The sequence below is a fragment of the Dipodomys ordii genome, unplaced genomic scaffold (genome assembly GCF_000151885.1).
Source record: "Dipodomys ordii isolate 6190 unplaced genomic scaffold, Dord_2.0 Scaffold47, whole genome shotgun sequence".
Classification (NCBI taxonomy): Eukaryota; Metazoa; Chordata; class Mammalia; order Rodentia; family Heteromyidae; genus Dipodomys; species Dipodomys ordii.
The window spans coordinates 5,127,401-5,144,801 of NW_012267263.1; the positions used below are offsets into that span (position 1 = coordinate 5,127,401).

The following is a 17,401-nucleotide window of genomic DNA, read 5'->3' on the forward strand; positions in this document are numbered from 1 at the left end:
TAACAATGTTCAAGAGGAAGTGTACTCATTACCTCACTCATGTAACTGTAACCCTCTGTATAGTATCTTTACAATAAAAAATTAAAAAAAAAAGGACTGCTATGGGGATTAAATAAGCCTAAAATTACAAGTAACTAAGGAAAGTAAGTACCTTGTGCAGATAGTAAGATTATGTCACCTATTAAGGTATTACAATGTTATCAGTAGTATTATTACCATCTTATCCCCCGGCAGGAAGGAACAAAGAGCCATCAGGGCTGATGCTACTCTCAACTCATAAATTATAAATTTTTTAAATCTCTAGTCTCTCCTACAAATATGATGATGGGTTGCCCATCCCTCAGTATGTTTTCACTCAATATCCTGATGTAATGAAAAAATAACAGAAAATCAAAACAGAATTAGCCTGAAGAAGTATCTTCCAAATCCTACAGTCACACTCAAGTGTCAGAGCTAAAGGAGCCTTCAGATATCTTAAGTCATTTCATTTTCCACAGTATACACTAGCCCTATCAATGTAAACCGATTGGACCAAGTCAAATAGTTAGCAAACACAATTAACAACCCTATAATCCCCATTATACATCTTTCTTATTACTTTTATATAAGTTACAATACAAAAACTACAATATTCTAACCTACAAAATCATACCTTCAGATTACCATTGACATCTTGGTAAGGACCATTTAAATGAGGTTCAGGATCTCCAAAGGTGACTGAGTTTACCAGAAAAAAAAAAATACAGCATTGTGCTCATAAACTGATATGTGTAATTGAAACTCCTTTGTATAACTATTTAAAGACAGTAATACATATATATGTATACACATGTATATATGTACACTCTGCATATATGTATAACATACATGCTTATATATGTGTATACACATATATATATGGAGAGAGAGAGAATAGGATTTTAGCATTTATTCTAAAATTGATATGGAAAGACACAGGCCCTAACACAGCTAAACCAATATTGACAAAGAAGTAATGAGAAGAGTATTTCTGACATACAAAAAGTACTATAGAAGCCAGGCGCCGATGGCTCACGCCTATAATACTAGCTACTCAGGTGGCTGAGATCTGAGGATCATGGTTCAAAGCCAGCCCGGGCAGGAAAGTCTGTAAGACTCTCATCTCCAGTAAACCACTAGAAAAACCGGAAGTGGCGCTGTGGCTCAAGCAGTAGAGCACTCACCTTGAGCTGAAGAGCTCAGGACTGTGCCCAAGCCGAGTTCAAGCCCCACAACTAAGCAAAACCAAAAAACAAAAACAAAAAGTACTATAGAATAGTAATTTAAATAGTATAATGCAGGTGAAGGAATAGACATATCCATCAATGGGACACAGTAAAAAAAACTTAGAAACAAGACTCATTCAAACATGTCCAAATGATTTTTGGCAAAGTTATAAAAAAAAAAAAAAAAAACAAGGAAGAAGGGTCTATAGTAAATGGTATTAAGAAACAAAACAAAATCACGAAAATGGGTAATATAAACATAAAACCATAAAAACTTTAGGAAAAAATACAGGGAAGACCTCTGGGATGTAGAACTTAGAAGTCTTTAGGTTTGAAAATATTCATAAAAAGATGGATAAATTATATTCATTGAAATTGTAAAAATTCTCTCTACCAAAAAAAAAAAAACCTACACCTAGAAGATGAGGGACAAGCTACAATCTACAGAAAATATTTACCAGACAAACATAACAAAAGAAGGGTACAAGCCAGGTGCTGGTGACTCACATCTGTAATCCTAGCTACTCAGGAGACTGAAATCTGAGAATCACAGTTTGAAGCCAATCTAACAAGGAGAATCTATGAGACTCTGATCTCCAATAAACTACAAAAAGCTGGAAGTGGAGCTGTAGCTTAATTGGTAGAGTGGCTGCCTTGAGCATAACAAGCTCAGGGACAACACCCAAGCCCCAAACAACAACAACAAGGCTCTCAAAATTAAACAAACAAAAAGCTTCAAACAACCCACTTAGAAAATATAACAAAACAAAATTTTTAAAAAAAACAAGAAAATATAACAAAACAAAAACACGAGCAACTATTTCATCAAATAATACGTTAAATACTGTTACTGTTCATCACTATTAACCACTGAAATTTGAGTATGAATTAAGTATGAACAGTGAGGGTATTTTGGGAGGTTTTGGAAACTTTAGGAATTAGGACCTAGCTAGAAATAGATCACAAGGGCTATGTCCCCAGGAGTTACATTTTGCCCAGTTTCTTATAGCTCTCTTTGGCTTCCTGTTCTCCATAGATTACGCGCAGCTTTTCTCCACCATACCCTTCCAACATGTTGTTCAACATGTTGTTGAACACAAACTAAACCTCTAAATCAGGAGCCAAAAATGAATCTTTCCTGTTTTAAAATTGTTTCTCTCAGCTACTGGTTATGGTAAACAAGAAATAAATGCAAATACAACAGGAAAATACTACAGTACATCAAAAAAAATTTAAAACCTAGTCTTACCAATACTGGTGAAGAAGTGGAGCAACTGAAACCACAATGGACTATTACTTCACACCTACTAAAATGGATAAAGAACATTAAATGCTAACAAGGATGAAAACAAAGTAGATCACTGATAGACCACTGGTGGAATTATATTAAAAAAAAAAACAATCTCTTTAGCAAAGTTTGTCAGATACAAAAACTAAAAGATGCAATTACCATGTAATCTACTGTGTGCACTCACATAGCAAAAAAGGAAAAAAGCCATATATTCTCTAATTGGCAAAGTTTAATTAACAAATTGTGGCACATCCATACTATGAATTACAACCTGACTTTAAGAAGGAAAAAAACTAATAGTGATATGATAAAGAAATGCTGTTTAAAAAAAAAAGCAATCCTCAATCATTACATACTGTATGTCTTATTTATACAACACTTTTGAAATAACAAAATCAGAAATAAACACTACTAGTGGTGCCCAAGAGTTAAAAGAAAGCTGAGAACAAAACGAGGGGCAATGAAAATATTAGAAATGCCCTGAACCCTGTACCTTGACGCATCAGTGTTAATTTCCTATAGTCCTCTATTCTACAAAATGTTACCATTGAGGAAAATGCTAACAGGTTCACAACAGTGTGTCGATTATTTCTTATATCTACTTACAAAATATAATTAGTTTTTTAAGTTTAATAAAAAATAGAATGAGAGATAAAATCACCCTTTATAAGGAAAGTCAACCTATTTAGGAGAAAAAGAGAAAAGAGCATTGGCTGGTAGAAAGGGATATTATAAGCTCAAGTTATTGAACTACCTAGATTAGGGCTTGTGAAGAGGAGGTATAGGTGGTAGTGTTTGGGAGCCCTAAATAAATTAAGAAAATCTGCAGGAAACTTGGCTACGAAACAGAACACAATTCCTCACTTGTCTTACCGCAACTCTATAAATGTTCTTTTTTTCCTCTTTTTACCTACTATGCAGCCCAGACTGGCCTGGACCACAAGAGCCTCTTGTCTTAGCTTCCTGTTAGGATTTAATGCTCTGCCTAAAGTACTATTCTTTTGTTGACTCATGGCATAGAAGTGGTTAATTCTTTTTTTTTTTTTTTTTGTCGGTGATGGGGCTTGAACTCTGGGCCTGGGTGCTGTCCCTCAGCTCTTCAGCTCAAGGCAAGCGCTCTACCACTTGAGCTACAGCGCCGCTTCCGGTTTTCTGGTGGTTTATTGGAGATAGGAGTCTCATGGTCTCTCCTGCCCGGGCTGGCTTTGAACCGAGATCCTCAGATCTCAGCCTCCTGAGTAGCTAGGATTACAGGCGTGAGCTACCAGCGCCCTGCTAGAAGTGGTTAATTCTTCTATAAGGTTACAAAGTATTCACTAAATCTGAAATTTTTGCTAAAAACAATAATTTTGTCTTACCACAATTTGTATATCACTATAAATTTCAGCTTAACAGAATTCTGTAGTTACTAATGAGAAAAATTTAAAAACAGACAATTATCACTATCCTGAAGGGGATAATAAATTCAAATAGAAACTATCTTACAAGTCAAACAAAAAGGAATTGCATATTCTCAACCAAGGAGGTGATTTTTCTCTTTCACAAAGACTTTCCTCTGCTTACTTTTATGTGAACTAGAGTGTTCTCAAGAACACAATCAGTTAATATAGCAACCAATGTTTATTTTTTAATCTCTTAATAGCACATACGAGAGTCTATTAGCCTTAAATTTGTCAATATATACCTACATGCATTATAGGTATCTAACAGCATATACTCTAAGATAAATTCTAAGATTAAATTTATTGTCAATACTGCCTAACAAAACTTTTAATTACAACCAACATGGTCTACCCTCAGTGAGCCAGACAAATACATTAATTCACTAATATTTAATTCAGCTAATACATCCTGACTGGTTAGGATCAGATGATATAGCAGTGGCAACTATTGAAAACAATGTAGTTCCTGTTCTTATCTAGTAATAGGTAACTATCACAAAGTCTAATAAGTGCTAGGATGTAGACAAACATACGTAAGTTATAGCCCCAAAGGAGCACATAAAATCATCTAAATCAGTATGAAGACAAACAAGGCGAAGTTATATGTGAATAGAAAAATTAAAGATAAGCAAGCTATCACCCAGCTAAGAAGAGAAAATGATACTGATTGACACAAATATTTACAACCATCATTAGAAAAACAAAGAAAATAAAAATGTTAGGAGTAAAATCTGATAACCAATAAACAAGTGCTGACTATAGATTGGAAAAAATAAATCTAAGCTGGCCAAGGAAACCAAAGAGGTTACTTGGTGCCAGTAAAATCAACAAAAATTCATAAAATGGATATACACTGGGTACCTCCCAAAGCTTGTGTGGTTTCAATCTTAATATGGTTAAGTTTGTAGCTGAAACTCTATAGATGTAAATTACAATTTCCAGTTATCTTCCTCTACCATACAGAGGACAAATTACCCAATCCTTTCCAGATAGTAGACTCAAAGACCACAGGCAACACTTGTAGGGAAGGAGATGAAGAAACAATGAGATTAAGTAAATCTCTACTCCCTTAATTGTGAGAATTCTAACCCTTTCCGTACCCCCTTGACAAACAAAATGTTTAGAGCTATTTATATCTTTCTCCAGGCAAGAAAAGCAAAACATTCTTCTCCGGTAAATCACAAGCATACAACCTACTTATCCACAAAAGTAGTCATAGATAATCACAGTTGGAGATTTCCCAATGAAATGACCCTATTAGATCCTCCCAAAGTGCAGCTCATAAGTCTTGACCCACTCACATACAATGCGCTCCAGATTAGCTGTTCAATCAAAATGTATAGCTTTCTATTTTTTTCATTTTAAAACTCATTTACTATATTTTTTCTGTATACGAGTTTCAACTCAGAGCTTTGTACCCACTAGAAAAACTCTTGCTGAGTTGGCTCGTTAATTGGCGATAAGTATGTCTCAAATTTGTATGCCCTAGAAGACTCACTCTGATTCTCCTGAGTGGCTAGACGTATAGGCAGGCAAAATCACCACTATCAGCTTGTTATGGTTTCTTCTTTTTCTTTTTTTGTACTGGGGCTTGAACTCAGGGCCTTGCCCTTCCTAGGCAAACTCTATGTCACTGAGCTGTATAGTCAGTTCTTTTTGATTCTGTCATTTTTCAAATACTGAAATCTCAACTTTTGCCCAGGCCAGCTTGGACAACATCCTGTTTATGCTTCCCACATATCTGGGATTAACAGGCACATGTCACTGCACCCATTTTTTGTTGTTAAGATGAGATCTCATGAACTTTTTGCTCAAATCCTCCCAATGTGAGCTAGAATTACAGGTATGCGCCAAGTACCTGTTTCCACTCTGGTTACTTCTTAAGAGAGGGTCTTTTTTTTGGCCAGGACCAAGATCCTCTCATTTTCCATTTCCCACTGTCTCTGGAATGATAGGACTGTGCTTTCCAGCTTTCTTCTGTTCAGATGAAGTCCAGTTGATTTTTCTGCCCAGACCAGCCTGGAACTTTGATTCTTCTAACCTCATTGTCCCAAGTAGCTGACAGTTGTGTTCTACCATGCCCAGCTACTGGCTGACATAAGGTCTGTTGAACTTTAGCTCAGCCTGGTCTGGAACTGTGATCCCCCTGATCTCTACCTTCTAAGTACCTTGAACTATAGCCAAGAGTGACTAGTATCCCATTTCATTTAACTTTCTGGTGCTCTACCACTTCAGACATACTTCCACTTGTGCTTTTTGCTTGTAAGTTGGAGTTAAGAGTTTCTTGGATTTGTCTGCCTGGACTGGCTTCGAACCAAATCCTCTGATCTCTGCCTCCTGAGTAGCTAGGATTACAGGCATGAGCCACTTGCACAAGCGCATTTAATTTATAAACAATATGCTTTGATAAAAATTAAAGGTAGGGTGGATGAGAAAAGAGAATGCAAGAGTACCTAAGCAAAGTTCTAATTTCACCATTTTAAAGTAATTTCTATATATAACATAGAGAAGTTCAAAACAATTCCTCAGTCCTAAAAACATATATTCCAAATTAGGGTACCTAATAAGCAAAATGTACTCAACCTGTATATCCATTAACATAAATGGCAACTCCACTAAAAATCTCGGATGAAGTCCCATCCTTTTGCTTAGCAGCATCTGATCGAAACTGTTCATCCAATTTCTGGACCTTGGCAGCCATATACCCACCCTAGAATCAAGGGGGGAAAAAAGAGAAAAAGGTAAACAAGTCACAAAAACTTCCACTTTCATTCCATCCATTAATATTAAGTGAAGTAATCCAAGCCCCAAGAAAGATAGGTCCCATGGTTTCCCTTATTTGCAATAGCTAGTATATGTCTGGGACAAGCACAAACCGTCAGATAAGATGATGTTAAGCGAAATGAACTTCAAGATAGGACACAGTGTTTTTTTCTTTCTTGCTATTGTTTCTAATGTATTTATAAGGTACCATGTGATTTTTTTTGTTACTTTGTATGTCCCTCCCCCAAGGTATAACCTCTGTTTTCACTGTATTTGATGTTGGTATAATTTGGGGAGGGGAAGGGAAAAAATAAATTGTTTAAATAGGGATACAGGTGGACCCATTGCAACAATGAGATGTACAAGACACTATCTTGAAAAATGAACATTACAATTTATAGCTGAGGAGGTGGGAGGGAAGGGATGGTAGGGAAAAAACAAAGGAGGAGGCAACAATGCTTGGTAAGAAATGCACTCATTACCTTGTTCATGTAACTGTTAACTCCTCTGTACAGTATTTTTCACAATAAAAAATTTATTTTAAAAAAATTACATAAGCGGGGCTGGGAAGGTGGCTCAGTGGTAGAGCGCTTGCCTTGCATGCATGAGGCCCTGGGTTCGATCCCTCAGCACCACATAAGCAAAAAGGGAAGAAAAAAAAAGCCGGAAGTAGCCCACGACCGGACCAAAAAAAAAAATTACATAAGCAAACAATCTTATTTTGTGCTAGTGGCTAGGATGAAATGATGACCTCCTAAACATGAACTACAAGTCAAGACAATAAGTACACTAAGACTTTTATCTATCAATTCTATTTTTTAAAACATTTTATTACCTCTTAAGGATGTTTCTTTTAAAAAGAGAAAAGATAAGTCAATACTGAATATCATAAAACACCACTCCTAACTACAAAACTGAGCAAATTACTTCAGAGTTAAATCAATCAAGTATTTGGCAAATGGCTTAAGAGTTTTAGACTATCTTCTACTTTCTCCTACACAGGAAGCTTAAAATGAAGCAGCTGACCAGCAGTCTCTATAAAGAGGAACAAGAATACAATGAGTAATTTAATGGCTAAGTTCTGGAGCTAATCAATCTATTTGGTAGTAGTTTAACTTTCATTAGGTAACTTTAACTTCAGAAAAAACATATAAAGCTATCATTTAAATACTTTGACAATTATGAAATCAGTCCCAATTTTCCTAAACCACGGATAATTAAGTTTGTTTTGAAATGTCAGTGCCAAGATACATACTTATTTACAAAATGTGAATCACTTGTTTTAAAGTCTTACATGTTCATTATTAAAAAATTCAGAAAATGTAGAGTATAAAAAGGTATAATCCCCCGGGGCTGGGAAGGTGGCTCAGTGGTAGAGCGCTTGCCTTGCATGCCTGAGGCCCTGGGTTCGATTCCTCAGCACCACATAAGCAAAAAGCCGGAAGTGGCGCTGTGGCTCAAGTGGTAGAGTGCTAGCCTTGAGCTGAAGAGCTGAGGGACAGCGCCCAGGCCCAGAGTTCAGGCCCCATGACTGGACCCCACAAAAAAAAAAAAAAACAAAGAGCAGGACATGGTAGCACATGGAGGGGAGAGGGGACTGAGGCAGAAAGACAAAAGTTCAAGTCTAGTTCAAGTTACAAAGCAATACCTCATCTCCCCCCCAAAAAATAGGGGGCTGGGAAGGTGGCTCAATGGTAGAGCACTTGCCTTGCATGAATGAGCCCTGGGTTCCAATCCTCAGCATCACATAAGCAAAAAGAAAAAAGCCGGAAGTGGCGCTGTGGCTCAAGTGGTAGAGTGCTAGCCTTGAGCTGAAGAGCTGAGGGACAGCGCCCAGGCCCAGAGTTCAGGACCCACAACTGGACCCCCCCCCCAAAAAAAAGGAAAAAAAATTAGGGCTGGGAAGGTGGCTCAATGGTGGTGGTTCAATGGTGGAGCGCTTGCCTTGCATGCCTAAGGCCCTGGGTTTGATTCCTCAGCACCACATAAGCAAAAAGAAAAAAGCCAGAAGTGGTGCTGTGGCTCAAGTGGTAGAGCGCTAGCCTTGAGCTGAAGAGCTGAGGAACAGCGCCCAGGCCCAGAGTTCAGGCCCCACACCGGACCCAAAAACAAACAAACAAACAGAAGACAATCATTTTTAAGACAGTGAGCTACTTCATCTCACTTCTTTCCCAAAATGGAATTGCTTTTCTCACTGATAGCTGAATAGGCACTGTTTTAGACAAACAGCACTAAGAAAATGATAATAGGAGTCCTGGAGTCATCCAAGGATACAGATCTCTATACTTAGGTTTAGGAATCTAGGAATAAGAACAAACTGCAAGTAAACTGAATCAAACTGCCAAAACTGAATCCTCACATACATTATTTCAATTACTGAAATAAAAGGGATCCGGCTACAGCTTCAAGGCACTTGGCAAAAGCAAATGTAAATCTATAATGGATGAAAATAATATCCTACACTTCACGTCTATACAATCCATTTTGCAAATACAATGCCTGGCACAAAAACAAATACATCCATCACACAAGGAGAACCAGTAGAACAACAACAAAATTATAGACTTACAGAGACTATAGATAATGAATTTAACATACATTTAAAAATAGCCATGGTTATCTTCAAGTAAATTAAAGGAAAAATAATTCTGAATGTCTTATTTAAAAAAGAAAGAAAGAAATGGGAATAAAGAAACAGTAACTCTACACAAGGAAAAGGTTTTAGTGGGAAGGGAGAGGTGTGACCTAGAGCACGAAGCTAACAAACACTACCACACACACCTCCACAATTCTAGGAAACATCGACAGAGACCAGACATGCAGTGGAGCCACCTGACAGCCTCAACTGCAAGGCTAAAGGGAAGATGCAAACATCGGGAAGCAAACAACATGTACCTTTCTCAACACTACAGTTGACATGCACTGTAAATAATTTAGTGACACTCATGTGTATCTCCTTTTGGATACTCAAAATATTGTAATGAAAACACTGAGTATATAAAATTGCCGTTTATCTTGTGGTAGTCAGTATATATATGTAAAACATGGCTACAATACAAACAAATATGCTTAAAATATATGATAGCCCAACATATCAGTATCTGAAAAGGTATTTGGAATGTTTAATCTTATATACCTTTTCTTAAATTTAGTAGTTGTACAAAGAGGTTACAATTCTGTTAAGTCAGGTTATAAGCACAATGCTTTTTGATCAATGTAACCCCTTCCATCACATTTTCCCCATTTCCCTCCCATCCCTACCCTCAAGTTATTGTTTTTCATTTTAAAACTTTTTTAAAATTCACAAATTCTATGCTAATCATTTAAGAGCCTTACTATAGACCTCTACTCCTGCAAAGTGTTCACAAACAAAATTGCCTAGTAACACTTTCTTAGCAAGAACACAACAGATGATAATATAGCATAAAATCAGTAATTTGCTAACGGACCCTTTTCTTAGAAACCGTGGACATGTAAAGGGTGTAAATTTCTGCTAACCAGTAAGAATCATCAAAAAAGCAAGCAGCTCTGTCTAGAAAAAAAAACTCTGTTCTATGAGAGTGATGAGATTCTTCAAGTAGAATTTTCTCTAATAAAAGGAGGGCAAAAAAATCAGGATACCACTAACTGACAGAAAAATCCCTCAGAAAAACGCCTTTTTCAAATCCTGTACTTCAGGTAACTTTTCTAATTACTTTGTGCCATTTTTGCTACATTAAGAAGAGATGGGTCAAACGCTGGTGGCTCAAACCTGTAATCCAAGCTAATGAGGAGACTTGAGTTCTGAGCACCATGGGTAGAAGCCAGCCCAAGGAGAAAAGTTCATGAGACAGTTAACCAGCAAAAAGCTGGAAGTGGAGTTGTGGCTCACATGGTTGAGCACTAATCAAGAGCACAAAAGCTTGGGGACAGCAACCTGGTCCCAAGTTCAAGGTCCAGGACTGACACACACACAAAAAAAGAGATGGGCTCTGTATTGAATAGTCATCCAATTGCCTAGCTAGGCTTTTAAATACAAAGAGTGAGAATCTCTTGCAGACTGGATTTCCAAGACCTTTGGAAAGTGATAAAGAATTTTAAAACTGTCTAAAATAATTTATCAACATTCCTTATGTGGCAACATTAACAGATGTGCAACTGTAAGCGTCAAAATAGTGCCTAAAAGAACAAAGAGTAAATTAGTATGTGTGAAAGTACATTCATCCCTAGCATTTTGATTATGACCTCAACACTAGCTATTAGTGGACTATGTCCAGCTCCCTGTGTCAATATGCAATAACAGCTAACCAGGTGAGGTAAGTTAAAGGCAAACAGAGTAGTTAGTGGGTCATGCCTGTAAGTACTAGGTCCTTGGAAGGCTGAAGTTGTTGGGATCAAAGTGTAAGGCCAATCTAGACAGAAAAAGTTTGTGAGAACTGTAAAACAGAATCTGTGCTCCGTGATGCACACCTTCTATCCTATCAGGATACTTAACAAAGGTAAATTATGCCTGGACAGAAAATGAGGCCCTATCTCAAAAATAGCGAGCAAATGTTAAGCACTGAGAGTGTGGTATAACAGTAAGAGTGCCTGTCTGGCAAGCATGAAGACTACATTTTAAGTTCCAGTACCAAAAAATAAAAAGAACTGATAATGTAGGGATGATTCTCTCCAGCAACTAAACTGGCATTGTATGTACACAAAAAATTTTAAATTAAGATTTAGATATTTCTGAAGTTTTAAAATTTATTCATTTTTATAACACTTGGCAAAAACCTCAATGAATCTACTAATAAGGCAAGCTTACTATACAGAAGATTTAACATGTTTGCATCAGTATTGATCAGTTACATATTCATAACTCTAAAAGTCTGTGACTATTAAAAAATGAAATGAAAGCTGAGTGCACATTGTCAGTCCCTGCCAGAAAACCACACTGACATCCAGGCACAAAGAATAAAGAAAGGTTTATTGCCAGCAAAGGGACCAGTAAGACCCCTTTCTCACAATATGAGAAGTGTGGCTATGGTCTGGGGTGACCTAAATAACCCAGAGGGGCTAGGAGGCGGGGACTTTGGTATGGACCTGTGAGCCAGGGGTTTCATCATGGCAGGCTAGGATTTATGGCTGCTGCCCAAGTGGCAGAGAAGGTATCTGCAGCTGCCCAGACTTTAAAAAGGAAGCTTATTATCTTATATGATTGTAATTGTTCCAAACGAGTGCCATATTAAGGTAAAGGGGGTAGGAAGCCAATTATTTATTGCCTATACCAAATGGACATAGTCTTGCCTGGGAGACGAGCATTTGCTAAGGCTATGGAAAAGGAGCCTATTAGACTAACACACACACTTGCAATTTTAGCACGCAGGGGCTAGCTAACCTAGGAAGATCTTGAGTTCTAAAGCCAGCCTGAGCCACAAAGCCAGAAGCTCTATCTCAAATAACCAAATGAACAAACATGTAAGTGAAACTATTGTTAAGTAGCTTTTAATCACACCTATATCCTGGCTACTCAGGAGGTAGGTGATCTGAAGGATAGCAATTTGAGGCAAACCAGGGCAGAAAAGTCCAGTGAAACTTTCTCTAACATAATGAATAAAAAAGAGGGCTAGAGTCATGGCTCAACTGGTAACTGCCAGCCTAGCAAGAGTGAAGTCTTGAGTTCAAACTTCAGTACTGCCATCCCTAAAAGATACTGTTGGTTAAACTGGCAGAACATCCTCAATTTGTTAGATATGCCTTCAGATGTGGGGTGTGGTGCAGAAATACCAACTCAAATGGAATTCTGCTAGGTAGTTTACTTTTGTAAACTGTATGCCATCTGCCAAAATCTTACAGGCAAGCACACAGAACAGGTAGGCTGCTTCCTTTTTATTCCTAAAGCAGCAGACAGTACTTCTCTACTCAGATTGGCAGAACTCAGGTTTACAATCTGAAACAGGATGTGGCTTATTAATAGAAATAGGAAGTCTTAATCTGAAACAGGATGTGGCTTATTAATAGAAACAGGAAGTCTTAATTAACAACACAATGTAACTAAATTTCAATGAGCTTTTAACAGTTCTTAATTCAACTGTAGCAGAAATAGGATGTCATCCACAAGGGCTGGGCCTCCTGGTCCAAACAGGAACTTTTTTCAGAAAAATAATTCTCACAAAATGGACAGAAAGGAAGTAACCCACTTTGACAGAAAAGATAGCTTTCCCCCCCCCAAATTCAAGTCCCAGTATCAGCATAAATAAATACACATATACAAGAAAACAAAAAAAGAAGAATGATGGTTGGGGGTAGAGTATTATTTATTAGGCAGAGTCCTTAGACAAAATAAATGTGTGAAAATGTCTGTACCACAAATAATGTCCATGGAACTGCATGTTTAAAAGTGGCAAAATGCCATGCCACAAAATTTAACTTAAATTTTAAATGTGTAAAAAAGCAGTCTCCCTTAATACAACCACCAAAACACAGGACTGTAAAAACAGAAGCATGCTAGCCACAACTAGGATCACCAAGACTAGAAAAGGGGTGGGAAACATGTGCAAAACTGAGAAAGAGGTTCCTTTAAAAAAAAATCTGTACTTGTGATTCTCTTCAGACAATCAGGCAGTGAAAAGCCAAATGCAAAAGCAATTTGTAAGGACCAAGCACTGCCCTTGTGAGCAATTAGGTTAAACAAGGTGCTAATCCATACAGAAAAAAAAAAAAAACTGACAATGCCTGCCTTTTAAGTATTTGTGTATGTATGTGTGTGCGCGCCAGTCCTGAGGCTTGAATTTAAGAGCCTGGATCTGGCCCTGAGCTTTTTCAAAGTTAGCATTCTACCACTTTGAGATGCAGCTCTACTTCTGGCTTCTTGGGTCTTAATTGGAGTTAAGAATCTCATGGACTTTCTTGCCTGGGATGGCTTCCAACCATGATGATCAGATCTCAGCCTCCTGAGTAACTAAGATTACAGGTGTGAGCCACCATCACCTGGCTTTTCCAAAGTATTATTAAATGGTGAAGGCTTTAGTATTAGATAAAACAGCCTTTGGTGTAACATTTAGTACAAAAAATATTTGTTTTGAGATTTTTGTTGTGATTTAACTGTAGAGATGACCACTGTTTCTCAAACTCAGAGGTTACAAGAAACTGTAGATTTAGAATTTCATACCCCAGAGAAGCACAGCATACTTCCAGACACATCCCATCTTTAAAGTCAGGTTTTGACTTTAAAGGAAATTACTAGCTTTTAGGGATTCTAAACCAACATACAGTTTACATTCTAAGAACAGTGCTCTGTGAGTAGTTATTTTCTTTATTGAAGACACCTTTGAAAAAAAAAGTCAAGGTTTCTAAAATCAGTTTTTATGCTGGACCTAATACAACCCTCTTTTTTGTTGTTGTCGTTGGTCGTGAGGCTTGAACTCTGGGCCTGGTCGCTGTCCCTCAGCTCTTCAGCTCAAGGCTAGCACTCTACCAATTGAGTCACAGCGCCCCTTCTGGTTTTCTGAGTGGTTTATTGGCAATAACAGACTTTCCTGCCCGAGCTGGCTGTGAACTGGCATCCTCCTATCTCAGCCTCCTGAGTGGCTAGGATTACAGGCGTGAGCCACCGACGCCTGCCACAACCCTCTTTTGAAACAGTTAAAAAAAAAATCTATCTTTCATATACTGAAACATTTTCCTGTTAACATTTTTCTATTTAAACAAAACAACTTGTGGTAGATGAAAATAGCATTTTCTCCTGCCCACTTTTGGTTTGTTTTGAGCTAGTGTCATACTATATTGGCCTTGAATTTTTAGGCTCAGTTCAAAGTAGTTGAGACTACAGACAAATGCCACCACATTCAGGTGAGACACTATCTTGATTAACACTAAAAAAATAAAAAATAAAAAAAATAAATCTCATAGAACTTAACCTAGTATTTTGGTAGAACCGAATTCTGAACTCAGATTTTGAGCCTGATAGGCAGGCACTCTCTCTACCAATTGAGCCAAGCCTCCAGTCTAAATTCAAAGATCTGTATCAAATAAAAGTGGCAAACAACACACTACAGCACTATGAACCCCTTCCAAAGCAGCACTGGCACAAATTTATTCTTTAAATGAGTCTGATCTTTCTTGGAACACTCAATTATCCTTCCATTGCTGATTTGTGTTTTACACTGCTTTGTCATGGCAGTCCGTATTCTGTCTTGGATAAGGTGTTCCTTTTATTTTTACAAAAAAAAAAAAATGTTTACTGTTAAAAAAAAAAGAAGAAAAACACTAAGGAGGAACAAAGGAAATTATCCAGGTTTCTACCTTCTACACACACACACACACACACACACACACACACACACAAACACACCCTAATACAGTAACATTTGCATTCCATTTCCTTCCTTTCAGTACTCAAGCTGTTAGCAATTAATTTTTTTGCATTTAAACTAACCTTAGATTTCCATTAACACCTGTTTTTCCAAATGGCTCTTTACATCTAGATTCATCTTTACAGATTTATAGAATAAGCAGGGCAACCACTATTAACTTTGTACAAAATTTTACTAGGATTAAGAAGTTAAAATGTGCCAGGCACTGGTGGCTCAAATCAGTAATTCTAGCTACTAAGGAGGCTGAGATCTGAGGATCACGGTTCAAAGCCAGCCCAGGCAGGAAAGTCTGTGAGACTCTTATCTCCAATTAACCACCAGAAAATCAGAGTGGTGCTGTGGCTCAAGTGGTAGAATGCTAGCCTTGAGCTGAAGAGCTAAGGGACAGTGCTCAGGCCCAGAGTTCAAGCCCTATCACCGACAAAAAAAAAAAAAAGGCTAAAATGTTTTATATAAGGTTAACTGCTAGTTTGTAGCACACACAAAAAAATCCTATTTATGTCTGGACACTATAAATAAAGAGAAGTGTAGCCCTTGGCCAGTGGATTTTGGGAGGTAATATTAACCCTTGGAATGTTCTTCCTGTTAAATGACATTTTTTACTAGGGGAGTTTGAGCCACTCTAAAAATAACCTAATAATGAGATTTACATGGGAGCTGTGAACTATGTTTGTCAACATCCTGAAGGTCTGGTAGGTAAACATCAACCATACCAGCAGCCAATAAAACCCTAAGAATACAGACTCTAGACAGAGGCTTCAGTAAGCTTCACTTCTGTCAGTACTGCCTGAGCACTGTAACCAGTGCTAAAAATTAGCATTGTCCAGGACTCCACTAGGAGAGAAAAGACATAATTTCTGTATCAGAACTCTCTGTTGTGCACCTCTCCCGTTGGCTGATTTTAATCTGTATCTTTTCATTATAATCCAATAATAAGCACAAGTGCTTCCAAGATTTCTATGAACTCATCCAGAGATCTGCTGTACCAGAGAGTGGTCCCAAGGATACCCGAAGTAGAATTAAAACATTTGACTCAAATGACAATCATTAAGTTGTTGTAATACAGAAAATATTCTCAACAGTAAACAATCCTTTTATATAAATATACTCATTATGTAGTAACCTGTTCCATTTTTAATATAATGGATACGGGCTACCCCTATCACTGCTAGCTTTAGCTGTCAACTGGGTAAGTATGTGTTCTCATTTTTTTCAGGGTTTGGCTGCCATGATGGAAATCTGACTATAATCAGAAAGGGAGTTAAGCTAGGTGATACCAGCCTGACTTCTTACGTCCACTTAAACCTATGTAAAATTCCAGTAACAACTCTTGACACTTAAAACTGAAGGATGAATGTCTCTGAAGTCATGGAAACTTTATGTCTCGAATATTCCCAGGCCTTACCAGACAGACCTCTTCACTTGACAAGAATATAATCTTATGTCCTTTAAAATAAAACTCTATAACCAAATGTTATCATTCATACCTGTAATCCAAAACTTGAGACCCTATCCAAAAAATAAATAAAACAAGAAAAGGTTGAGGCATTGCTTAACTAGCAGAAGGCTTATCTAGCAAACAGGAGGCCCTAAGTTCGAATCCCAGTGTCAAAGAACAAACAACAACTATAATCTCAAAAAAAGCACTTTCATGAGTTCTATGAGCCATTCTAGAAAATTATCAAATCTCAGGGAGTAGTGGAAACTTTAGAAATTGCAGTCACTTAATCAGAAGTGAGGGCTGCCGAAGCCCTGAAATTTGTGATTGATATCTGAGGTAAGTAACAGGTATGTTGTAGACTGTGCTTTCAACCTGGATGTCTGACCTAACTCTAGGCAGCTGGTAACAAAATTACACAGCAGCTATAAAATAAGAAAACACTGCTAGACTTCTATTCCCAGCACTCTAATGAGAACTAAAGGAGAACGAGTAGACTGAAAGCATGTAAAAACACATTACAAAACTTAAATTGTTTTTTAGCTTTGTTTAAAACAGTAAGGAAACTGTAAAAATAGTTTTAAAATTTAAGATTATCTAGTATAAATAGGCCAAGTTTTTAAAAGGGCTTAAAATTAAACCACATTGTCCAACTTGAAAAAAAGGGTTCTGAAGGCAGTGTTAAAGAGCCAACAAGTATTCAAGAAAGAAGAACTTGCTATAGAGTAAAATTAAGAACTTGATGAAAGGCTTCTAAAAACAAAGAGCAGGCTGGGAAGGTGGCTCAGTGGTAGAGTGCTTGCCTTGCATGCATGAGGTCCTGGGTTTGATTCCTCAGCACCACATAAGCAAAAAGCCGGAAGTGGCGCTGTGGCTCAAGTGGTAGA

The 17,401-nt window shown here is 37.5% G+C and overlaps 1 protein-coding gene across 2 annotated transcripts in view; it reads right to left on the minus strand.

The window, feature by feature from the left end:
• The window catches only part of Rev1 (REV1, polymerase (DNA directed)), a 53,727-nt gene extending 47,043 nt beyond the window's left edge, over positions 1-6,684 (minus strand). For both annotated transcript variants that reach the window (XM_013019780.1, XM_013019779.1), the window contains exon 1: positions 6,561-6,684. In XM_013019780.1, coding sequence (XP_012875234.1) covers positions 6,561-6,678 — 118 coding nt within the window. In that variant the 5' untranslated portion in view covers positions 6,679-6,684. The remainder of the gene's footprint in view (positions 1-6,560) is intronic.
• Between the last annotated feature and the right edge of the window lie 10,717 nt (positions 6,685-17,401).